Source organism: Entelurus aequoreus, linkage group LG03 (assembly GCF_033978785.1).
Source record: "Entelurus aequoreus isolate RoL-2023_Sb linkage group LG03, RoL_Eaeq_v1.1, whole genome shotgun sequence".
Taxonomy (NCBI): Eukaryota; Metazoa; Chordata; class Actinopteri; order Syngnathiformes; family Syngnathidae; genus Entelurus; species Entelurus aequoreus.
The window spans coordinates 80,084,739-80,106,594 of record NC_084733.1 but is presented as its reverse complement, the minus strand read 5'-3'; the positions used below and the strand labels follow the sequence as shown (position 1 = coordinate 80,106,594).

At 41.4% G+C, this 21,856-nt stretch overlaps 1 protein-coding gene across 5 annotated transcripts in view; it reads right to left on the bottom strand.

The window, feature by feature from the left end:
- LOC133646933 (uncharacterized) overlaps positions 1 to 21,856 on the bottom strand; it is a 55,698-nt gene that overhangs the window by 9,563 nt on the left and 24,279 nt on the right. For 2 of the 5 annotated variants that reach the window (XM_062042880.1, XM_062042876.1), the window contains 9 exons: positions 20,797 to 21,057; positions 17,903 to 18,163; positions 13,898 to 14,149; positions 10,096 to 10,353; positions 3,897 to 3,954; positions 2,901 to 2,949; positions 2,718 to 2,812; positions 567 to 615; positions 384 to 478 (listed from right to left, as the gene is read on the bottom strand). In XM_062042880.1, coding sequence (XP_061898864.1) covers positions 384 to 478; positions 567 to 615; positions 2,718 to 2,812; positions 2,901 to 2,949; positions 3,897 to 3,954; positions 10,096 to 10,353; positions 13,898 to 14,149; positions 17,903 to 18,163; positions 20,797 to 21,057 — 1,378 coding nt within the window. The remainder of the gene's footprint in view (positions 1 to 383; positions 479 to 566; positions 616 to 2,717; positions 2,813 to 2,900; positions 2,950 to 3,896; positions 3,955 to 10,095; positions 10,354 to 13,897; positions 14,150 to 17,902; positions 18,164 to 20,796; positions 21,058 to 21,856) is intronic. The other 3 variants (XM_062042878.1, XM_062042877.1, XM_062042879.1) reach the window with 3 other exon arrangements.

Sequence of the window (21,856 nt, the reverse complement as noted above, 5' to 3'; positions counted from 1 at the left end):
TCACTCCAGACAATAGGTGCCTGGCTGACTGCCTGCCTCTGGAAGTCTGTAACTCAGACCTGAAGGAGGCACCTTAAACACGGCCCGACGCGACCACTTATGCCAGGGAATGTTGCGTCTTAAACATCTTCATTGCTAAGACGATGATACCTTGACATCTTCCAATAGTATAGTTTGGTCACCAGTGTTGAAATAATACCTGATGCAGCCTAAGATGTACTTTCTTTTCTAATGTTAATCCAAATCTCAAAAATCTAACACAATCTAATTAAGGTGTTTACATGCATTTTTAAAAGCGGGTTCAAGCTAATTCATGCAACCATTTTTTTTTTTTTTTGCTGAATGTAAACCTACTGAATGAAAGTACTGAACATGTGGTTTACCTGTACCAAGGACCATCAAGATGGCTCACTAGTGGTTCAAGCATAGTCCATTCATCTTCAGTAAGTGTTGTGCTTCCAGTGAGTCGCTCTGCCTGCTTAAAGGAGTACAATTAGTATAAGACTTAAGATAACAAACATTAGACTTAAAGGATTAAGATGAGAAAATGTACTCATTTGGACAACCTCAAATTTTGTTTTTTCGCTGTGACCAGTCGCTGATGGCTCCACGTTCCTGAATGTGGTCAAGAATGTCAGTTTTTATACAAACAGACTACAATATAATTTAATTAACAAGCTAACATTTCATCGCGCTACACTTTTGCTAATTCATTTGTATGAAAGTTGCCAAATCTGATTGAACTGAAATGTTGTTCAGACATAAATATTTTACATGAAAAAATGCATAACCTAAGCAATACTAATTAGGGATGGGTACTGAATTCAGTATTTTTATACTTTCATGGGTACTGATCGATTTCCGCCAGTGCTGTCAGTCCTGCTACTTATTAGCATTGGCGATTTCAACACCGCCACCTTTGGTAATGAAAACCACAACAAAGGAATCAAACAGCTGGTGTGTAAAAACTACAATACTTTTCAACAAAAGACAAGACTGGCACATTCAACTTAATGGCAAAGACTACTTCTTGACTAAGGACACACTGAAATGAATGCATACTGGACAGCATAGTTATTATTATCAGTGTTGAATCTTGAACTCCAAAATGTAATTTAATTATGAAACTTTCAATTACAAGATTTATTACCACAAGAACACACACAAAAAAAAACGAACATTCTGAGTACCAATACGGATTCCCGGGCACCGGTAATTGGTACTGTATCGGCTGATATCTGAAAGGTATCTATCCCTATTGGTAATAAATATCAGCTTAGTCTCAGAGGTACTTTGTTCACGCTATTTGTAAAGTTTAGGACTAATTATTACATTTATACGGGAACAACCTTTCATAAATATCTTGTGTTGAGCTCTAATTAGCGCAGGTGTCTTAAAAATTCAAATGAGCACGTCGTAACAGCTGCTTTACTAAAGGCCCACAGTCGTCGCTTCAGGAACTGTGTTCCGTTGCCTTGTACCTTTGACATGTGAAATGGAAAAGTTTATCTCACGGTAATCTTTACTAGCAGAAAGAATGAAATAAATAACAAAGACAGAAACTTACATCTTCCATGTTCCACTGGGACCACTGGACATGCCCCAGTTGGGCAAAACAAACAGTAAAAACATTCATGTACACACGGCCATGTTGAGTCAGGTGCTGTGTGTGTGTGTTTATGACGGTGCTTGAGTTAGCCGTCTTCATAAATAAAATCCGAACCCCGCCTAATATTTGAGTTGTTTCCCATGCGAGCAGTGCGTTGTTGTTACGTTACATTCTGAAAGTGCATGAACACCTCACAATGAAAAGCTACTGCTGCTAAACACCATTTGGAGATGGCTAGAAATCAAAATGAGGGGGAAAAAAAGGGCACCAGCGTGCACACTACGTGTCTCAGAAAATAAAAAACAAACAGGAAATTGCCTGCAGACGGGCACTCAGTTAGCCCATGTGGCACAATGGTCATTTTCCTGTAAGCGCTTCGCCAAAAAACATCACGTGACAGTTGTAGCCGAAACCGTCAGGTACGGAAGTAAACACACAGGTCTGACTATAAAACAACAAATTGCAGTGATTAATCATGATTAATCCAAATAAAAAATACAAATAATCATTTGACATCCCTAGTGAACAAATATGAAGAGGATTTATTTGTAACTATCCATCCATCCATCTTCTTCCGCTTATCCGAGGTCGGGTCGCGGGGGCAGCAGCCTAAGCAGGGAAGACCAGACTTCCCTCTCCCCAGCCACTTCGTCCAGCTCTTCCCGGGGGATCCCGAGGCGTTCCCAGGCCAGCCGGGAGACATAGTCTTCCCAACGTGTCCTGGGTCTTCCCCGTGGCCTCCTACCGGTCGGACGTGCCCTAAATACCTCCCTAGGGAGGCGTTCGGGTGGCATCCTGACCAGATGCCCGAACCACCTCAACTGGCTCCTCTCGATGTGGAGGAGCAGCGGCTTTACTTTGAGCTCCCCCCGGATGGCAGAGCTTCTCACCCTATCTCTAAGGGAGAGCCCCGCCACCCGGCGGAGGAAACTCATTTCGGCCGCTTGTACCCGTGATCTTGTCCTTTCGGTCATAACCCAAAGCTCATCTAATTAAGGTGTTTACATGCATTTTTAAAAGCGGGTTCAAGCTAATTCATGCAACCATTTTTTTTTTTTTTTTGCTGAATGTAAACCTACTGAATGAAAGTACTGAACATGTGGTTTACCTGTACCAAGGACCATCAAGATGGCTCACTATTGGTTCAAGCATAGTCCATTCATCTTCAGTAAGTGTTGTGCTTCCAGTGAGCCGCTCTGCCTGCTTAAAGGAGTACAATTAGTATAAGACTTAAGATAACAAACATTAGACTTAAAGGATTAAGATGAGAAAATGTACTCATTTGGACAACCTCAAATCTTGTTTTTGCTCTGTGACCAGTCGCTGATGGCTCCATGTCCCTGAATGTGGTCAAGAATGTCAGTTTTTATACAAACAGACTACAATATAATTTAATTAACAAGCTAACATTTCATCGCGCTACACTTTTGCTAATTCATTTGAATGAAAGTTGCCAATCTGATTGGACTGAAATGTTGTTCAGACATAAATATTTTACATGAAAAAATGCATAACCTAAGCAATACTAATTAGGGATGGGTACTGAATTCAGTATTTTTATACTTTCATGGGTACTGATCGATTTCCGCCAGTGCTGTCAGTCCTGCTACTTATTAGCATTGGCGATTTCAACACCGCCACCTTTGGTAATGAAAACCACAACAAAGGAATCAAACAGCTGGTGTGTAAAAACTACAATACTTTTCAACAAAAGACAAGACTGGCACATTCAACTTAATGGCAAAGACTACTTCTTGACTAAGGACACACTGAAATGAATGCATACTGAATGCATAGTTATTATTATCAGTGTTGAATCTTGAACTCCAAAATGTAATTTAATTATGAAACTTTCAATTACAAGATTTATTACCACAAGAACACACACAAAAAAAAACGAACATTCTGAGTACCAATACGGATTCCCGGGCACCGGTAATTGGTACTGTATCGGCTGATATGTGAAAGGTATCTATCCCTATTGGTAATAAATATCAGCATAGTCTTAGAGGTACTTTGTTCACGCTATTTGTAAAGTTTAGGACTAATTATTACATTTATACGGGAACAACCTTTCATAAATATCTTGTGTTGAGCTCTAATTAGCGCAGGTGTCTTAAAAATTCAAATGAGCACGTCGTAACAGCTGCTTTACTAAAGGCCCACAGTTGCTTCAGGAACTGTGTTCCGTTGCCTTGTACCTTTGACATGTGAAATGGCAAAGTTTATCTCACGGTAATCTTTACTAGCAGAAAGAATGAAATAAATAACAAGGACAGAAACTTACATCTTCCATGTTCCACTGGAACCACTGGACATGCCCCAGTTGGGCTTCATCGAATTATCTACAACATCAAAAACATGCAGTAAAAAGATTCATATAAAATCATACAGTGGCTTGAAAAAGTATTCATATCCCTTAATCGTTTCCATGTTTTGTCACGTCACGACCACAAACATATATTTTATATGGAATCTATGTGAAAGACCAACACAAACCAGCACACAATTTTAATTTATAAGTAAAATTATACTTTATTTTATTTCTTTTTTTATGTATAAAAACTGAGAAGTGCGTTGTTTAAAAGTATTCATGTCAATACTTTGTGGGAATGCAATTACAGCTGCAAGTATTTAGCGTGCATGGATACGGAAGGTTGGAAGTACAAGGGCGTGTTTCAATATCAAGCTTATAAAACTGTGGACTATATTAGAGTGTAAATTATGTTTGGTAACAACACACGTGACATTTCTACCTAAATAAATGCTTTAAAAAATTCTGTACATTGCGTGTTGCCCAAGTTAACACGTGACCTGGAGTTTTAGCCTATTTTAAATATTTAGAGGCGAATACACAACCTGCGTTATCAAAAAATAGATACATGTGCTGGAGTGGAGCCACACAGTCTTGGAAGACTTCACAAGATTTAAAAGACTCATCATTGCCCAAGTGGACTTATTGAACTATCTGGCTGCCCACACTTCCTTTTGCGACCACAAGGGAGTCCAAGAATTATAAAATTATGGCGGCACATAATTTCTTCCTATTGAAAACACTAATGGAGGAGGGAGCCCACCTGTCAAACCCATCAACCCATTGTGATGGAAAACATGTACACTATATTGCCAAAAGTATTTGGCCACCTGCCTTTACTCACATATGAACTTGAAGTGTTCATATACCAACACTTCAAGGATACCAAAATGTTTTGGTATCCTGGAGCATTCAAAGTTCCTTTCACTGGAACTAAGGGGCCAAGCCCAACTCCTGAAAAACAACCCCACACCATAATTCCTCCTCCACCAAATTTCGAACTTGGCACAATGCAGTCCGAAATGTAGCGTTCTCCTGGCAACCTCCATACCCAGACTCGTCCATCAGATTTCCAGATGGAAAGGCGTGACTCATCAGTCCAGAGAAGGTGTCGCCACTGCTCTAGAGTCCAGTAGTGACGTGCTTTACACCACTGCATCCCACGCTTTGCATTGGACTTGGTGATGTATGGCTTAGATGCAGCTGTTCGGCCATGGAAACCCATTCCATGAAGCTCTCTGCGTACTGTACGTGGGCTAATTGGAAGGTCACATGAAGTTTGGAGCTGTGTAGCAACTGACTGTGCAGAAAGTCTTTGCACTTTGCGCTTCAGCATCCGCTGACCCCTCTCTGTCAGTTGACGTGGCCTACCACTTGGTGGCTGACTTGCTGTTGTTCCCAGATTCTTCACTTTTCTTATAATAAAGTTGACTTTGGAATATTTAGGAGCGAGGAAATTTCACGACTGGATTTGTTGCACAGGTGTCATCCTATGACAGTTCCACGCTGGAAATCACTGAGAGCGGCCCATTCTTTCACACGTTTGTAGAAACAGTCTCCATTCCTAAATGCTTGATTTTATTCACCGGGCCAAGTGATTAGGACACCTGATTCTGATCATTTGGATGGGTGGCCAAATACTTTTGGCAATATATTGTATGTACCTTTGTATGTTTATTACAAACTGCAACATTACTGTGAAAAGCACATTATAATAATAATAATAATGGATTAGATTTATATAGCGCCTTTCTATTAGATACTCAAAGCGCTCACAGAGAAGCGAGAACCCATCATTCATTCACTCCACATTCACACCAGGTGGTGGTAAGCTGCATTTGTAGCCACAGCTGCCCTGGGGTAGACTGACGGAAGCATGGCTGCCAATTTGCCCCTACGGCCCCTCACGCCACCACCCATCATTCATTCGCCAGTGTGAGCACCACTGGGGGAAGGGTGAAGTGTCCTGCCCAAGGACACAACGGCTGTGATTTGGATGGCAACCCTAAAGTTTCTGGCACAGCCGCTGTACCCACCACGCCATGCCGCCCCAAGCTGACGAGAAAATGACCTTGTCCGCATGACTCACTGAAAGTATCTCTTCTCCCTTCTCGACTTCTTCATTCCAGTTAACAGTGCACCATTGTCTAAACCAGGGGCGTCAAACTCATTTTAGCTCAGGGGGCCGCATGGAGGAGAATCTATTCCCACGTGGGCGGGACTAGTAAAATCATGGCATAATAACCCAAAAATAGAACTTCGACAACTTCAGTTTGTTTTCTTTGTTTTACTTTGGTCTAAAATAGAACAAGTGCATTCTGAAAATGTACGTGTCACAAATGTTCCTCTTGTCAAAACACTCAAAGTTGTTGAACATTCTGAGGAAAACATTGCAGTTGCAAAAACACAGTGACAAATACAATGAACTCAGATTTCGCCCCGGTGTATCTACTATCACACTTTAAGTCGCAGCTTATCTGGGATTGAACAAAATACAACACTGCAATACTGTCAGTCTCTTAAATTCACATGTTTGGTTTGTTGAACTTGTTCATGCATTGCACAGCTTTTATTTCTCTATCAATACACAGTGATGCCTTCAAGGCAGGGAGTAACCCTCTTGAACAGCTTCTATCTCAGTTTGTTGAGTTGGCACATAATTATTATGTGGAAATGACAAATGAAGTATTGATACCTGGAAGGGTTTTTATTTATTATGTAGATTAAGATTAAAGTACCAATGATTGTCACACACACACCGATCGCCCTGAGATCGGTAGGTTGGAGTTCAAATCCCAGCCGAGTCATACCAAAGACTATAAAAATGGGACCCATAACCTCCCTGCTTGGCACTCAGCGACAAAGGGTTGGAGTTGGGGGTTAAATCACCAAAATGATTCCCGGGCGCGGCGCCGCTGCTGCCCAGTGCTCCCCAAGGGGATGGGACAAATGCAGAGGACAAATTTCACCACATCTAGTGTGTGTGTGACAATCATTGGTACTTTAATCTTAATCAATCATCAGGAGATTTAAAAAAAAAAATCTCCTGATGATTGAGGAAACCCTCATGAAACAGGCCTGTAGAGATGAAATAGTCTTGTGATTTTTTTCCCACACACACATATTTCATATATATATATATATATATATATATATATATATATATATATATATATATATATATATATATATATATATATATATATATATATATATATATATATATATATATATATACACACTACCGTTCAAAAGTTTGGGGTCACATTGAAATGTCCTTATTTTTGAAGGAAAAACACTGTACTTTTCAATGAAGATAACTTTAAACTAGTCTTAACTTTAAAGAAATACACTCTATACATTGCTAATGTGGTAAATGACTATTCTAGCTGCAAATGTCTGGTTTTTGGTGCAATATCTACATAGGTGTATAGAGGCCCATTTCCAGCAACTATCTCTCCAGTGTTCTAATGGTACAATGTGTTTGCTCATTGGCTCAGAAGGCTAATTGATGATTAGAAAACCCTTGTGCAATCATGTTCACACATCTGAAAACAGTTTAGCTCGTTACAGAAGCTACAAAACTGACCTTCCTTTGAGCAGATTGAGTTTCTGGAGCATCACATTTGTGGGGTCAATTAAACACTCAAAATGGCCAGAAAAAGAGAACTTTCATCTGAAACTCGACAGTCTATTCTTGTTCTTAGAAATGAAGGCTATTCCTCAAAAATGTTTGGGTGACCCCAAACTTTTGAACGGTAGTGTATATATGTATGAAATACTTGACTTTCAGTGAATTCTAGCTATATATATTTATATATATATATATATATATATATATATATATATATATATATATATATATATATATATATATATATATATATATATATATATATATATATATATATATATATACATACAAATACATACATATATTTATTTTATTATACATACTGGTATAAATAAAATAAATACTTGAATTTCAGTGTTCTGGAGGCTATCCAGTAGATGGCAGTATCGTCCTGTTTAAGAGTGTCACAACATTGCTGTTTACGGCAGATGAACTGCTTTACGGTAGACGAAAACGTGACTGCTGTGTTGTGTGTTGTTACCGCGCTGGGAGGACGTTAATGAAACTGCCTAACAATAAACCCACATAAGAAACCAAGAACTCGCCCTCGATCATTCTACAGTTAAAACGTGATTGGGCAGGCACGCTGTTTATATTTTGGGAAAGCAGACGTGAAAACAGACTGTCGCCGCTGTCCTCACTCAGGTCCGCATGGAGCTGGAGGGGGCGTGGCCTCCAGCTCCGGCTGAATTCCGGGAGATTTCCGGGACAACATTTCTTCCGGGAGGTTTCTGGGAGAAAATTTCTTCCGGGAGGTTTCCGGGAGAGGCGCTGAATTCCGGGAGTCTCCCGGAAAATCCGGGAGGGTTGGCAAGTATGGCTGCCATGGTTTCCAAGGGAAGGCGGGAGTCACGACCACAGCTGTTTTCAATCACCCTCTGCCCATTTAGTCTCATCTCACGCACCCGTTGGTGCGGGATCTTTCCACGATGTTCCTACACGTTGCTCCACTCCAACTCATCTTGGTTCCAGTCTTCCTGCTTGTTGAGTTTATTTTTGCGTCATCTCGATTCTGTAAGTTTTTGTAATTGAGTGCTCGGTCCTGCCGTTTTCCCCTTGCGGTCTACTTTTGTTTGTTATTTATTTTATTTAAATTTTTTCATGTCGCGGGCCGTCTCCCGCTGGCGGTATTATCTTCAGTTTTCGCCATTTCTAGTCTAGCGTAGTTTGCAGGCTTTAATAATCCTGGCCCTTACAAGCCGGATCATCATTAGGGCCCGAGCACCAAAGGCTGTTTTTCTCCCACTTTGATCACATTTTTGCGGCCCTTAACATTAACAAAAACTCACCAATATATGCAAGCACCTTCAGTTTGGTGAAAATGTTTATATTTTGTCGTTACCAAAAATGAAATGTCAAAATTAACTCTATAGTGCCCCCTTGAAAGTTTGAAAAAATTAGCCCCTCCCACCAGATTCACCTATCGTCACAAAAAAAGATGGAAACGTCTATCAAGACAGGACCCAGATAAAAGCCACAAGAACCCATACTTAAAAACAAACAAAAAGTCCGTCATCTTGGTTTCCGTCTGCCATTTTTAGGCCAAAAACAGGGGTCGTACTTTAACAAACTTTGACCAAATAAGTTGCGGTTTAAATGACAGATACTAGACTTAGACATACTGGCAATGATAAATTGGGAAGGAATTTTGCCGAAGTCATAAGATGTGGGCGTGGCATGGCTCCAAACTTTGAGCCCATAATTCGCCACAAAACGTTAATAACTAGGCTCCACAAAATTTGATCTTAAGCCTAATTGGTAAAAATAACGATGACGACATCTGTCAGCAACTGTTTGTACCCATTCGTATTGGGTGGCGCCTTAAGACGAAAACTGCTCAATCAACCATCAAACTGTCATTACTGCACTTTAGATGATCAGGCTTTTAAGTTGGGGTCTGTTCATGAATACAAATTGATATCAACACCAAAATCACCCCCTTGTGTTGGAAAATTGTAACAGTCATAACTTCCTTCCACATTCTCCCATCTAATTTTGGATGGATGGTGAGGCATTAGGAATGGCGTGGGGAAGTGGGTACGGGGTGTAAGGGCCCTTTTAATGCTGCTTGCAGTTTTTGGTGAAATTAAAAGGACTCTGTCTGTATATTTGCCTCTCTGGTATTTTTGGAATAAAAGCGTAACATGAAAAACTATAATAGTTGCATCACAAGCGAATGGGACAAGTTTGGGGTGATTTGGACAAGTGGGGGGACCTCACTAGTCAGAAATTGTATTTTAGAATAACTTAAAAACTGTAACGGACAAGATTTTTGACAAGTTTTGGAAGATTTGGACAAGGTGGGGGGCCAACTTCCCACAGGTTGTAAAACAGGTTGCAAGCTCACACCCGAATACATGAATCTCATGATTTCACACTTTGGCATTGTTTAACACGAGTATCCAACATTGTAACATTTTTAAGTCAGAAAAGAGGAAAATCATCAGGTCCCCTTTAACATTTTTAGTCCATAGGTCTGCTTGTTAAAGTAGGTCTACTGTGGCTAAACAAGGTCACAAAATGGAAACTCCCACTCACCACAAATCCTATGATGACGTGGATCTCTCAGCTTTACGAGAAGCAGCATCTTCCTGCTTGCCTCTTGACCTTTCTGTAGGACCAAATTCATCAGAGACTGAGCACTTTCTCTGTGGTCAGGATTCTTTGATATCTCTTCTGCCTCAATGGGACTCAAGACATTCTCCTTTACAAGGTCATCCAACAGTTGCCGCGGAACCGAGGGAGACAGATCAGACTCGAACCAATACCTCATGTGTAGATCATCGTTTTCGGGGTCTAAAAAACAATGCAAAATGAGAAAGTCATGCCGTTCAGATGGCGTGATTCACCAAATATTCTGAACAAAAATATTAACGCAGCACTTTTGTTTTTGCTCCCGTTTTTCACGAGTTGAACACAAAGATGTAAAACATTCAAAAAATACCTATTTCTCCCAAATATTTGTCACAGATCTGTCTAAAGCTGTGTTAGTGAGCATTTCTTATTTGCCAAGATAGTCCATTCCACCTCACAGGTGTGTCATATCAAGATGCTAATTAAACAGCATGATTATTGCACAGGTGTGCCTTAGGCTGCCCACAATATGTGCAGTTTTGCTTTCTTGAGGGTCTGGGGGTATCTGGTGTGACCAGCATTTGCCTCACGCAGGTATTGAGTGGATCAGGTTGTAGATTGTGACCTGTGAAATGTTGGTCCACGCCTCTTCAATGGCTAGCTAGATATTGGCAGGAAGTGGAACACGCTGTCATATATACCGAGCCACAGCATCCCAAACATGCTCAATGGGTGAGTCAGGTTAGCATGCAAGAACTGGGATGTTTTCATCTTCCAGGAATTGTGTACAGATCCTAGCAACATAGGGCCGTGCATTGTCATGCTGCAACATGAGGTGATGGTCTCGGGTGAATGATGCAACAATGGGCATCAGGATCTCTGTGCATTCAAAATGCCATCAATAAAATGCACTTGCGTTATTTGTCCATAATGTACGCCTGCCCATACCATAACCCCACTCCCATCATAGGCCACTCCATTCACAACGTTGACATCAGCAAACCGCTCCCCCACGCACACTGATTGTAAATAATGTAAATAATTCAATGTATATACTCTGATGATTAACTTGTGTGATGACTGTATTATGCCGATAGTATATATTTACCATGAATTGATTAACGTGGACCCCGACTTAAACAAGTTGAAAAACTTATCCGGGTGTTACATGGAGGAGAATCTATTCCCACGTCGGCCGGACTAGTGAAATCATGGCATAATAACCTAAAAAAAAACTTCGACAACTTCAGTTTGTTTTCTTTGTTTTACTTTGGTCAAAAATAGAACAAGTGCATTCTGAAAATGTACGTGTCACAAATGTTCCTCTTGTCAAAACACTCAAAGTTGTTTAACATTCTGAGGAAAACATTGCAGTTGCAAAAACACAGTGACAAAGACAATGAACTCAGATTTCGCCCCAGTGTATCTACCATCACACTTTAAGTCGCAGCCTATCTGGGATTGAACAAAATACAACACACATAATAAATAAAAACCCTTCCAGGTATCAATACCTCATTTGTCATTTCCACATAATAATTATGTGCCAACTCAACAAACTGAGACAGAAGCTGTTCAAGAGGGTTACTCCCTGCCTTGAAGGCATCACTGTGTATTGATAGAGAAATAAAAGCTGTGCAATGCATGAACAAGTTCAACAAACCAAACATGTGAACTTAAGAGACTGACAGTATTGCAGTAAATAACACACTGTTCACTTTCTATACATTCACACAGAATACAGTCATTTTATACAGAACTATATCAAGCTGCAGTGTCTCATGCAGCATTTTAGGTGCTAACTAATTGTTTATTTTACTCCTGAAACCTGGCATTGTTTAGCTTTCACAAGTCCATTGATATTAGGTGTCACATCTTTTATGGCAGACAGCCTTGAGTATAACTTTGTTTTATTAAATGAGAGAGAAAAACTTGCTTACAAAGATATGTGGTTTCAAACATGCGCAACACTTTTGTAGCAAGGGCTGTCAAATTCGGGTAACCGGGCAAGAGATATGGACAAAATGTTTCCAAGCCCTTCAAATCCGAATCACACTGCAAGTCTATTATTTCAAGTTGGATGTTGACGGGCAGATCAGACGCATTCACAGTGAATGGTGAGCAAAAAACTTTGAAGTCTTTCTCCATTCTGCAATAAAATCTGAAAGCGTTGCTCAAACTCCCGCAGCAGTGCCGTTATTTTATCTTCAAAACGCTCCATGTTTGTGGCATGTCGGGTCGCACACACATCTTTCAGACAAGGAAAGATGTGTATTTGCTCTTCCAATCCAATCCAATCCAATCCCCTTTATTTATATAGCACTAACAACAAAACTGTCTACAGAGTGCTGCACATAAAAAAGAAACAATAAAAAGTAATCAAATTACAAGCATTTAAAATGAAACAAGTAAACAATGAAAAATTAAAAAATAGAATAAAATAATAAAAGACATCAATAAAATCAAATAAAACAATTAAAATAAATCAATATGATATAATAAAACAATAAAAGACACGGAGGACCACAAGACTCACGCCGATTTCAAAGCCAGAGAATAAAAGTGGGTTTTAAAACAAGACTTAAAACATTCAACAGTGGGGGCCATTCTGACATGAGGGGGCAGAACATTCCAATGCACCTGTGAGAAGAGGGGAGGGTCGTGTGCCTGGCGATTCTTTCCATCGGAGACATTAAGATATCTATCTATTTGGAACCGTGATAACAAGACATCTGCTGATTGGATTTAGCGTTAATCTGGTCTATTGACAAATTCTGAAGACGATGGCAGCTGTTCAGGAAGCTTATTGGCTGCCCGTCGTGATGGATGGGTTGGGCAGAGCAGGGGGCACTCAGACCTTGGCGATTTCTGAACTGAATCGCAAAATGGATAACATCTCAGAGAAGCTTTGCGCTCTGTAATGCGAAAGTATGAACAATTTGAGAGACACAACTAACAACTGGAGTAGGCAAACATATTGGAATGCGTCTGCTCGCTCTAACCAAAACAATACTTTTCTAGAATTCGGCTCCAGGCCTTGGCAAGGGCATGCTGTAAACACTCCGGGGAGTCTGTTGCAGTAAAAGACGCCCTGAAATTCCTTTTCCCCTCCTTCATTGATGCCTGGGATGTTTTCACTTGGCTGAACTACATATTTGACGCCTCTATAGCAACCAGCGATTTTGCGATATCACTCTGCGGAATGAAGCAAAAGGCCGTGATGCCAAACGGAGCATCTTCCATGCTTATAGGCACACCTGTACACATGAACTAGTACTATACAGATGCGGATACATTCACCCCCAACCCCCATCCCAGATTTTCCCCGCTTCAACCCCAGCAGAACGAGGGACACCAGTTGCAGCGCCCCTGATGGCTGCAGCTTTAGGCCTGATGCCCCTCTTCCCCCGTTGCAGCTCTCAAGATCTTGTGTGTCGTAATATGTGTTCATTTGTGCTTATGTTGCTTTAGGTTTTTTCCTGGTCTCAAACTCAGACCACCTCCAAACCACCAAGAAGCTTAGTTTGGAAATAGCTCTTTTTCCTCCATTTCCAATTTTTACCTTTCCTTCCTACCACTTTAAGAGGCGGCGCTCGGTGACGACCTATCAGTCTTCCTGTTCTGTCTACATCTGTAAACTGTATGTCTGTTCTTGGGCGGGTTGTACTGAAAACTACCTTTGCTGTACTTTTTAGGTGTAATAGTAGTAAAGATCTATTCTACTGTGGCTAACCAAGGTAAAAAAAAATAGGAAACTCCAACTTACCATTATTTTCTTCTAATTCAGGATTTCTCAGCTCTAAGAAAAGCAGCATCTTCCTGCTGGCTTCTTCACTTTTCTCTACAAGGAGTTCAAACAGAGACCTAAGAATTGTTTCACATGTAGGATTTTTACTTATCTCTTCTCTTTCTGTGGGAGTCAAGACATCCTCCTTTTCAAGATAACTCAACAGTTGATGTAGACCATAGAAAGAAATCCTACTACGTTGTATGTATCTAAACTTTGCTTGATGGTCACCTAAAAACAATGCAGACAGAGAAAGTCATGTCAGACATCACAGACCAGGAGAACATGCTCATGTGTGGAGGTGAGGCACATGTCAGGATCATTTGAGTGTAAACCGCAGCTCAGATGGTGTGACAGAATGAAAGAATGAAAGAAGCTGCGGTTTTAAATGCATCCACTGGATGTCGCAATAGCAATTCAAGGGTAACCAACGTCACACATGTCATTATTTAAAAATCAATCAATCAATCAATCAAAGTTTACTTATATATCCCTTAATCACAAATGTCTCAAAGGGCTGCACAGGTCACAGATCCCACATCAGGGCAAGAAAAAACTCAACAACGAGAGCCCTTGGAAAAGACTGCAGATGTGGTAACCCCCCTCTGGGTAATCGGTGCAATGGATGCCGAGTGGATATGGTTAATAACGTGAGAGTCCAGTCCATAGTGGTCCAAGATGACGTGTCAGCTGATTTTAAGCGCCCTGTGGATTGGCTGTACTCCAATCAGCGCAGGTGCAAACAATCAGCTGCTCCTATTATGGCTGGCGGCAGACTAATGCTGTAGTGACACACAACACCGTCTTTAATTGAAATTAATCCACCCAAAGGATAAAATATAAAAACGGTAAGATCCATCCATCTTCTTCCGCTTATCCGAGGTCGGGTCGCGGGGGCAGCAGCCTAAGCAGGGAAGCCCAGACTTCCCTTTCCCCAGCCACTTCGTCCAGCTCTTCCCGGGGGATCCCGAGGCGTTCCCAGGCCAGCAGGGAGATATAGTCTTCCCAACGTGTCCTGGGTCTTCCCTGTGGCCTCCTACCGGTCGGACGTGCCCTAAACACCTCCCTAGGGAGGCGTTTGGGTGGCATCCTGACCAGATGCCCGAACCACCTCATCTGGCTCCTCTCCATGTGGAGGAGCAGCGGCTTTACTTTGAGCTCCCCCCGGATGGCAGAGCTTCCCACCCTATCTCTAAGGGAGAGCCCCGCCACCCGGCGGAGGAAACTCATTTCGGCCGCTTGTACCCATTATCTTGTCCTTTCGGTGATAACCCAAAGCTCAAGACCATAGGTGAGGATAGGAACGTAGATCGACCGGTAAATTGAAAGCTTTGCCTTACGGCTCAGCTCCTTCTTCACCACAACGGATCTATACAGCGTCTGCATTACTGAAGACGCCACACCGATCTGCCTGTCGATCTCACGATCTACTCTTCCCTCTCTCCTGAACAAGACTCCAAGGTACTTGAACTCCTCCTCTTGGGGCAGAGTCTCCTCCCCAACCCGGCGATGGCACTCCACCCTTTTCCGGGTGGAGTCTTTGCATCTTAAAACGGTAAGATACAAAGACTTAAGTCACCATGACCATCATCCTTGAAGTAGTTTGAGTTCCGTGCAGCGCTTGCAGTTGGTTGATGGCGCTATGCGCACCCTGAACTCCATTGTAAGAATGTGTCTTTCTACATTTGTTGTTGGTTCTTTTTTATTTAATGCTTAAATCTAACATGTTCACATTGGTTGAGTTTGTAGTTTTGTTACCTTTAATTCGGCTATAATTGTGTCATTTTGAAAATTGTTTTAATTATATTATAATTGTAATATTTGAATGATGATAATAATGTGTTGTGGCAGGTGCGGATTTCACCAATGTGGCGGTTTGAGGAAACACTCGGTTGCTTTTCCAAACACGTCTTTAATGGTAAACTGCCAACATGAGAACGCTAAACAGGAAGTGCTTAAAGTTTAATGGCTTTGTAAATACACTGAGACAAAGTCTAAATTCATTGTGGTCTTCATGGTGATTTTGAACATGCACCAATTTTTTGCGGTCCCTTCCACGGTTTCTCCTTGTTCCCATTGGGTTGAGTTTTTTCTTGCCCTGATGTGGGATCTGAGCTGAGGATGTACTTGTGATTTGTGCAGCCCTTTGAGACATTTGTGATTAAGGGCTGTATGAGTAAACTTTGGTTGGCTGATTGATTGATTGATTATTATCAGTCATATTAAGAAAAGACAAATATCTCTACTGTGTCTTTGTCAAAGTAGTTCTCATTGATGAAAGTTAGGGACCTTCTCTATCATAAATCTACACACTTAATTTATATTGTTTTAGGTTAAGCAGGACAGACTTGTTAAAAATGTTATTTCTATTATTTTAAGTTCCTACACGTTGCTCCACTCCAACTCATCTTGGTTCCAGTCTTCCTGCTCGTTGAGTTTATTTTTGCGTCGTCTCGATTCTGTAAGTTTTTGTAATTGAGTGCTCAGTCCTGCCGTTTTCCCCTAACGGTCTACTTTTGTTTGTTAATTATTTTATTTTTACTTTTTCATGTCACTGGCCGTCTCCCGCCGGCGGCATTGTCTTCAGTTTTCGCCACTTCTAGCCTAGCGTAGTTTGCTGGCTTTAATAATCCTGGCCCTTACAACCCGGATCATCATTAGGGCCCGAGCAGCAAAGGCTGTTTTTCTCCCACTTTGATCACATTTTTACGGCCCTTAACATTAACAAAAACTCACCAATATATGCAAGCACCTTCGGTTTGGTGAAAAATTCAATATTTTGTCGTTACCGAAAATGAAATTTCAAAATTGACTCTATAGCGCCGCCTTCAAAGTTTGAAAAAAATTAGCCCCTCCCATCAGATTCACCTTAAAAAGATGGAGACCTCTAACACGACGGGATGCACATAAAAGCCTCAAGAACCCATACTTGAAAACAAACAAGAAGTCGGTCATCTTGGTTTCCATCTGCCATTTTTAGGCCAATAACAGGGGTCGTACTTTAACAAACTTTGACCAAATAAGTTGTGGTTTAAATGACAGATACTAGACGTACCGGCGATGATAAATTGCGAAGGAATTTTGCCGAAGTCACAAGATGTGGGCGTGGTATGGCTCCAAACTTTGAGCCGATAATTCGCCACAAAACACAAAACGCTAATACCTCGGCTACACAAAAATCGGTCTTAACCCTAATTGGTAGAAATGACGATGACGACATCTGTCAGTACCTGTTTGTACCCATTCGTATTGGGTGGCGCCTTAAGACGAAAACTGCTCAATCAACCATCAAACTGTCATAACTGCACTTTAGATGATCAGGCTTTTAAGTTGGGGTCTGTTCATGATTACAAATTGATAGCAATACCAATATCACGCCCTTGTGGTGGAAAATCATAACAGTCATAACTTCCTTCCACATTCTCCCATCTTCCTGAAATTTTGGATGGATGGTGAGGCATTAGGAATGGCGTGGGGAAGTGGGTACGGGGGGTAAGGGCCCTTTTAACGCTGCTTGCAGTTTTTGGTGAAATTAAAAGGACTCTGTCTGTATATTTGCCTCTCTGGTATTTTTGGAATAAAAGCGTAACATGAAAAACTATAATAGTTGCATCACAAGCGAATGGGACGAGTTTGGGGGGATTTGGACAAGTGGGGTGACCTCACTAGTCAGAAATTGTATTTTAGAATAACTTAAAAACTGTAACAGACAAGATTTTGGACAAGTTTTGGAAGATTTGGACAAGGTGGGGGGCCAACTTCACACAGGTTCTAAAACAGGTTGCAAGCTCACACCCAAATACATGAATCTCATGATTTCACACTTTGGCATTGTTTAACACGAGTATCCAACATTGTAACATTTGTAAGTCAGAAAAGAGGAAAATCTTCAGGTCCCCTTTAACATTTTTAGTCCATAGGTCTGCTTGTTAAAGTAGGTCTACTGTGGCTAAACAATGTCACAAAATGGAAACTACGACTCACACCAATTGTCATCAAATCTTGGATCTCTCAGCTTTAAGAAAAGCAGCATCTTCCTGCTTGCCTCTTGACCTTTCTGTAGGAACAGATTCATCAGAGACCGAGCACTTTCTCTGTGGTCAGGATTCTTTGTTATCTCTTCTGCCTCAATGGGAATCAAGACATTCTCCTTTACAAGGTCATTCAACAGTTGACGTAGAACCGAGGAAGACACATCAGACACGATCCTAGACTTCATGTGTAGAATCTCTGCTCGGTGGTCCCCTAAAAAACAATGCAAAATGAGAACTTGGAAACATTTTGTCCATATCTCTTGCCCGGTTACCCGAATTTGACAGCCCTTGCTACAAAAGTGTTACGCATGTTTGAAACCACATATCAGTTTGTTTTCTTTGTTTTACTTTGGTCAAAAATAGAACAAGTACATTCTGAAAATGTACGTGTCACAAATGTTCCTCTTGTCAAAACACTCAAAGTTGTTGAACATTCTGAGGAAAACATTGCAGTTGCAAAAACACAGTGACAAAGATAATGAACTCAGATTTCGCCCCAGTGTATCTACCATCACACTTTAAGTCGCAGCCTATCTGGGATTGAACAAAATACAACATACATAATAAATAAAAACCCTTCCAAGTATCAATACCTCATTTGTCATTTCCACATAATAATTATGTGCCAACTCAACAAACTGAGATAGAAGCTGTTCAAGAGGGTTACTCCCTGCCTTGAAGGCATCACTGTGTATTGATAGAGAAATAAAAGCTGTGCAATGCATGAACAAGTTCAACAAACCAAACATGTGAACTTAAGAGACTGAAAGTATTGCAGTAAATAACACTGTTCACTTTCTATACATTTGCACAGAATACAGTCATTTTATACAGAACTATATCAAGCTGCAGTGTCTCATGCAGCATTTTAGGTGGGGTGACTAATTGTTTATTTTACTCCTGAAACCTGGCATTGTTTAGCTTTCACAAGTCCATTGATATTAGGTGTCACATCTTGAGTGGCAGACAGCCTTGAGCATAACTTTGTTTTATTAAATGAGCGAGAAAAACTTGCTTACCAAGATATGTGGTTTCAAACATGCGCAACACTTTTGTAGCAAGGGCTGTCAAATTCGGGTAACCGGGCAAGAGATATGGACAAAATGTTTCCAAGCCCTTCAAATCCGAATCACACTGCAAGTCTATTATTTCAAGTTGGATGTTGACGGGCAGATCAGACGCATTCACAGTGAATGGTGAGCAAAAAACTTTGAAGTCTTTCTCCAGTCTGCAATAAAATCTGAAAGCGTTGCTCAAACTCCCGCAGCAGTGCCGTTATTTTATCTTTAAAACGCTCCATGTTTGTGGCATGTCGGGTCGCACACACATCTTTCAGACAAGGAAAGATGTGTATTTGCTCTTCCAATCCAATCCAATCCAATCCCCTTTATTTATATAGCACTAACAACAAAACTGTCTATAGAGTGCTGCACATAAAAAAGAAACAATAAAAAAAAATCAAATTACAAGCATTTAAAATGAAACAAGTAAACAGTGAAAAATAAAAAAAATTGAATCAAAAAATAAAAGACATCGATAAAATAGAATAAAACAATAAAAATAAATCAATATGATAGAATAAAACAATAAAAGACACGGAGGACCACAAGACTCACGCCGATTTCAAAGCCAGAGAATAAAAGTGGGTTTTGAAGCAAGACTTAAAACATTCAACAGTGGGGGCCATTCTGACATGAAGGGGCAGAACATTCCAATGCACCTGTGAGAAGAGGGGAGGGTCTTGTGCCTGGCGATTCTTTCCATCGGAGACATTAAGATATCTATCTATTTGGAACCGTGATAACAAGTCATCTGCTGATTGGATTAAGCGTTAATCTGGTCAATCGACAAATTCTGAGGACGATGGCAGCTGTTCAGGAAGCTTATTGGCTGCCAGTCGTGATGGATGGGTTGGGCAGAGCAGGGGGCACTCAGACCTTGGCGATTTCTGAACTGAATCGCAAAATGGATAACATCTCAGAGAAGCTTTGCGCTCTGTAATGCGAAAGTATGAACAATTTGAGAGCCACAACGAACAACTGGAGTAGGCAAACATTGGAATGCGTCTGCTCGCTCTAACCAAAACAATCCTTTTCTAGAATTCGGCTACGGGCCTTGGCAAGAGCATGCTGTAAACACTCCGGGGAGTCTGTTGCAGTAAAAGACGCCCTGAAATCCCTTTTCCCCTCCTTCATTGATGCCTGGGATGTTTTCACTTGGCTGAACTACATGTTTGGCGCCTCTATAGCAACCAGCGATTTTGCGATATCACTCTGCGGAATGAAGCAAAAGGCAGTGATGCCAAACGGAGCATCTTCCATGCTTATAGGCACACATTTACCCATGGACTAGTACTATACAGATGCGGATACATTCACCCCCAACCCCCATCCCACATTTTCCCTGCTTCAACCCCCGCAGAACGAGGGACACCAGTTGCAGCGCCCCTGATGGCTGCAGCTTTGGGCCGGATGCCCCTCTTCGCCCGTTGCAGCTCTCGAGATCTTGTGTGTCGTAATATGTGTTCATTTGTGCTTATGTTGCTTTAGGTTTTTTCCTGGTCTCAAACTCAGACCACCTCCAAACCACCAAGAAGCTTAGTTTGGAAATTGGTCTTTTTCCTCAACTTCCAATGTTTACCTTTCCTTCCTACCACTTTAAGAGGCGGCGCTCGGTGACGACCTATCAGTCTTCCTGTTCTGTCTACATCTGTAACCTGTATGTCTGTTCTTGGGCGGGTTGTACTGAAAACTACCTTTGCTGTACTTTTTAAGTGTAATGGTAGTAAAGTTCTATTCTGCTGTGGCTAAACAAGGTAAAAAAAAATAGGAAACTCCAACTTACCAATAGTTTCTTCAAATTTAGGATCTCTCAGCCTTAAGAAAAGCAGCATCTTCCTGGTGGCTTCTTGACTTTTCTGTACGACGAGATCAATCAGAGACCTAAGAATTGTTTCACGTGTAGGATTTTTCAATATCTCTCCTCTTTCTGTGGGAGTCAAGACATCCTCCTTTTCAAGATCATCCCACAGTTGATGTAGACGGGCAGAAGAAGTCCCACGCCCAGGCCAAGAGAGTATGCGTTTAAGCTCTGCTCGATGGTCACCTAAAAACAATGCAGACAGAGAAAGTCATGTCAGACATCACAGACCAGGAGAACATGCTCATGTGTGGAGGTGAAGCACATGTCAGGATAATCTGAGAGTAAACTGCAGCTCAGATGGTGTGACAGAATGAAAGAAGCTGCTGTTTTAAATGCATCCACTGGATGTCGCAATAGCAATTCAAAAGTAACCAACGTCACACATGTAATTTATAAATCGATCAATCAATCAAAGTTTACTTATATATCCCTTAATCCCAAATGTCTCAAAGGGCTGTACAAGCCACAGATCCCACATCAGGGCAAGAAAAAACTCAACAACGAGAGCCCTTGGAAAAGACTGCAGATGTGGTAACCCCCCTCTGGGTAATCGGTGCAATGGATGTCGAGTGGATATGGTTAATAACGTGAGAATCCAGTCCATAGTGGTCCAAGATGACGTGTCAGCTGATTTTAAGCGCCCTGTGGATTGGCTGTACTCCAATCAGCGCAGGGGCAAACAATCAGCTGCTCCTGTTATGGCTGGCGGCGGACTAATGCTGTAGCAACAAACAACACCGTCTTTAATTGAAAATCATCCACCCAAAGGATAAAATATAAAAACGGTAAGATCCATCCATCTTCTTCCGCTTATCCGAGGTCGGGTCGCGGGGGCAGCAGCCTAAGCAGGGAAGCCCAGACTTCCCTCTCCCCAGCCACTTCGTCCAGCTCTTCCCGGGGGATCCCGAGGCGTTTCCAGGCCAGCCGGGAGATATAGTCTTCCCAACGTGTCCTGGGTCTTCCCTGTGGCCTCCTACCGGTC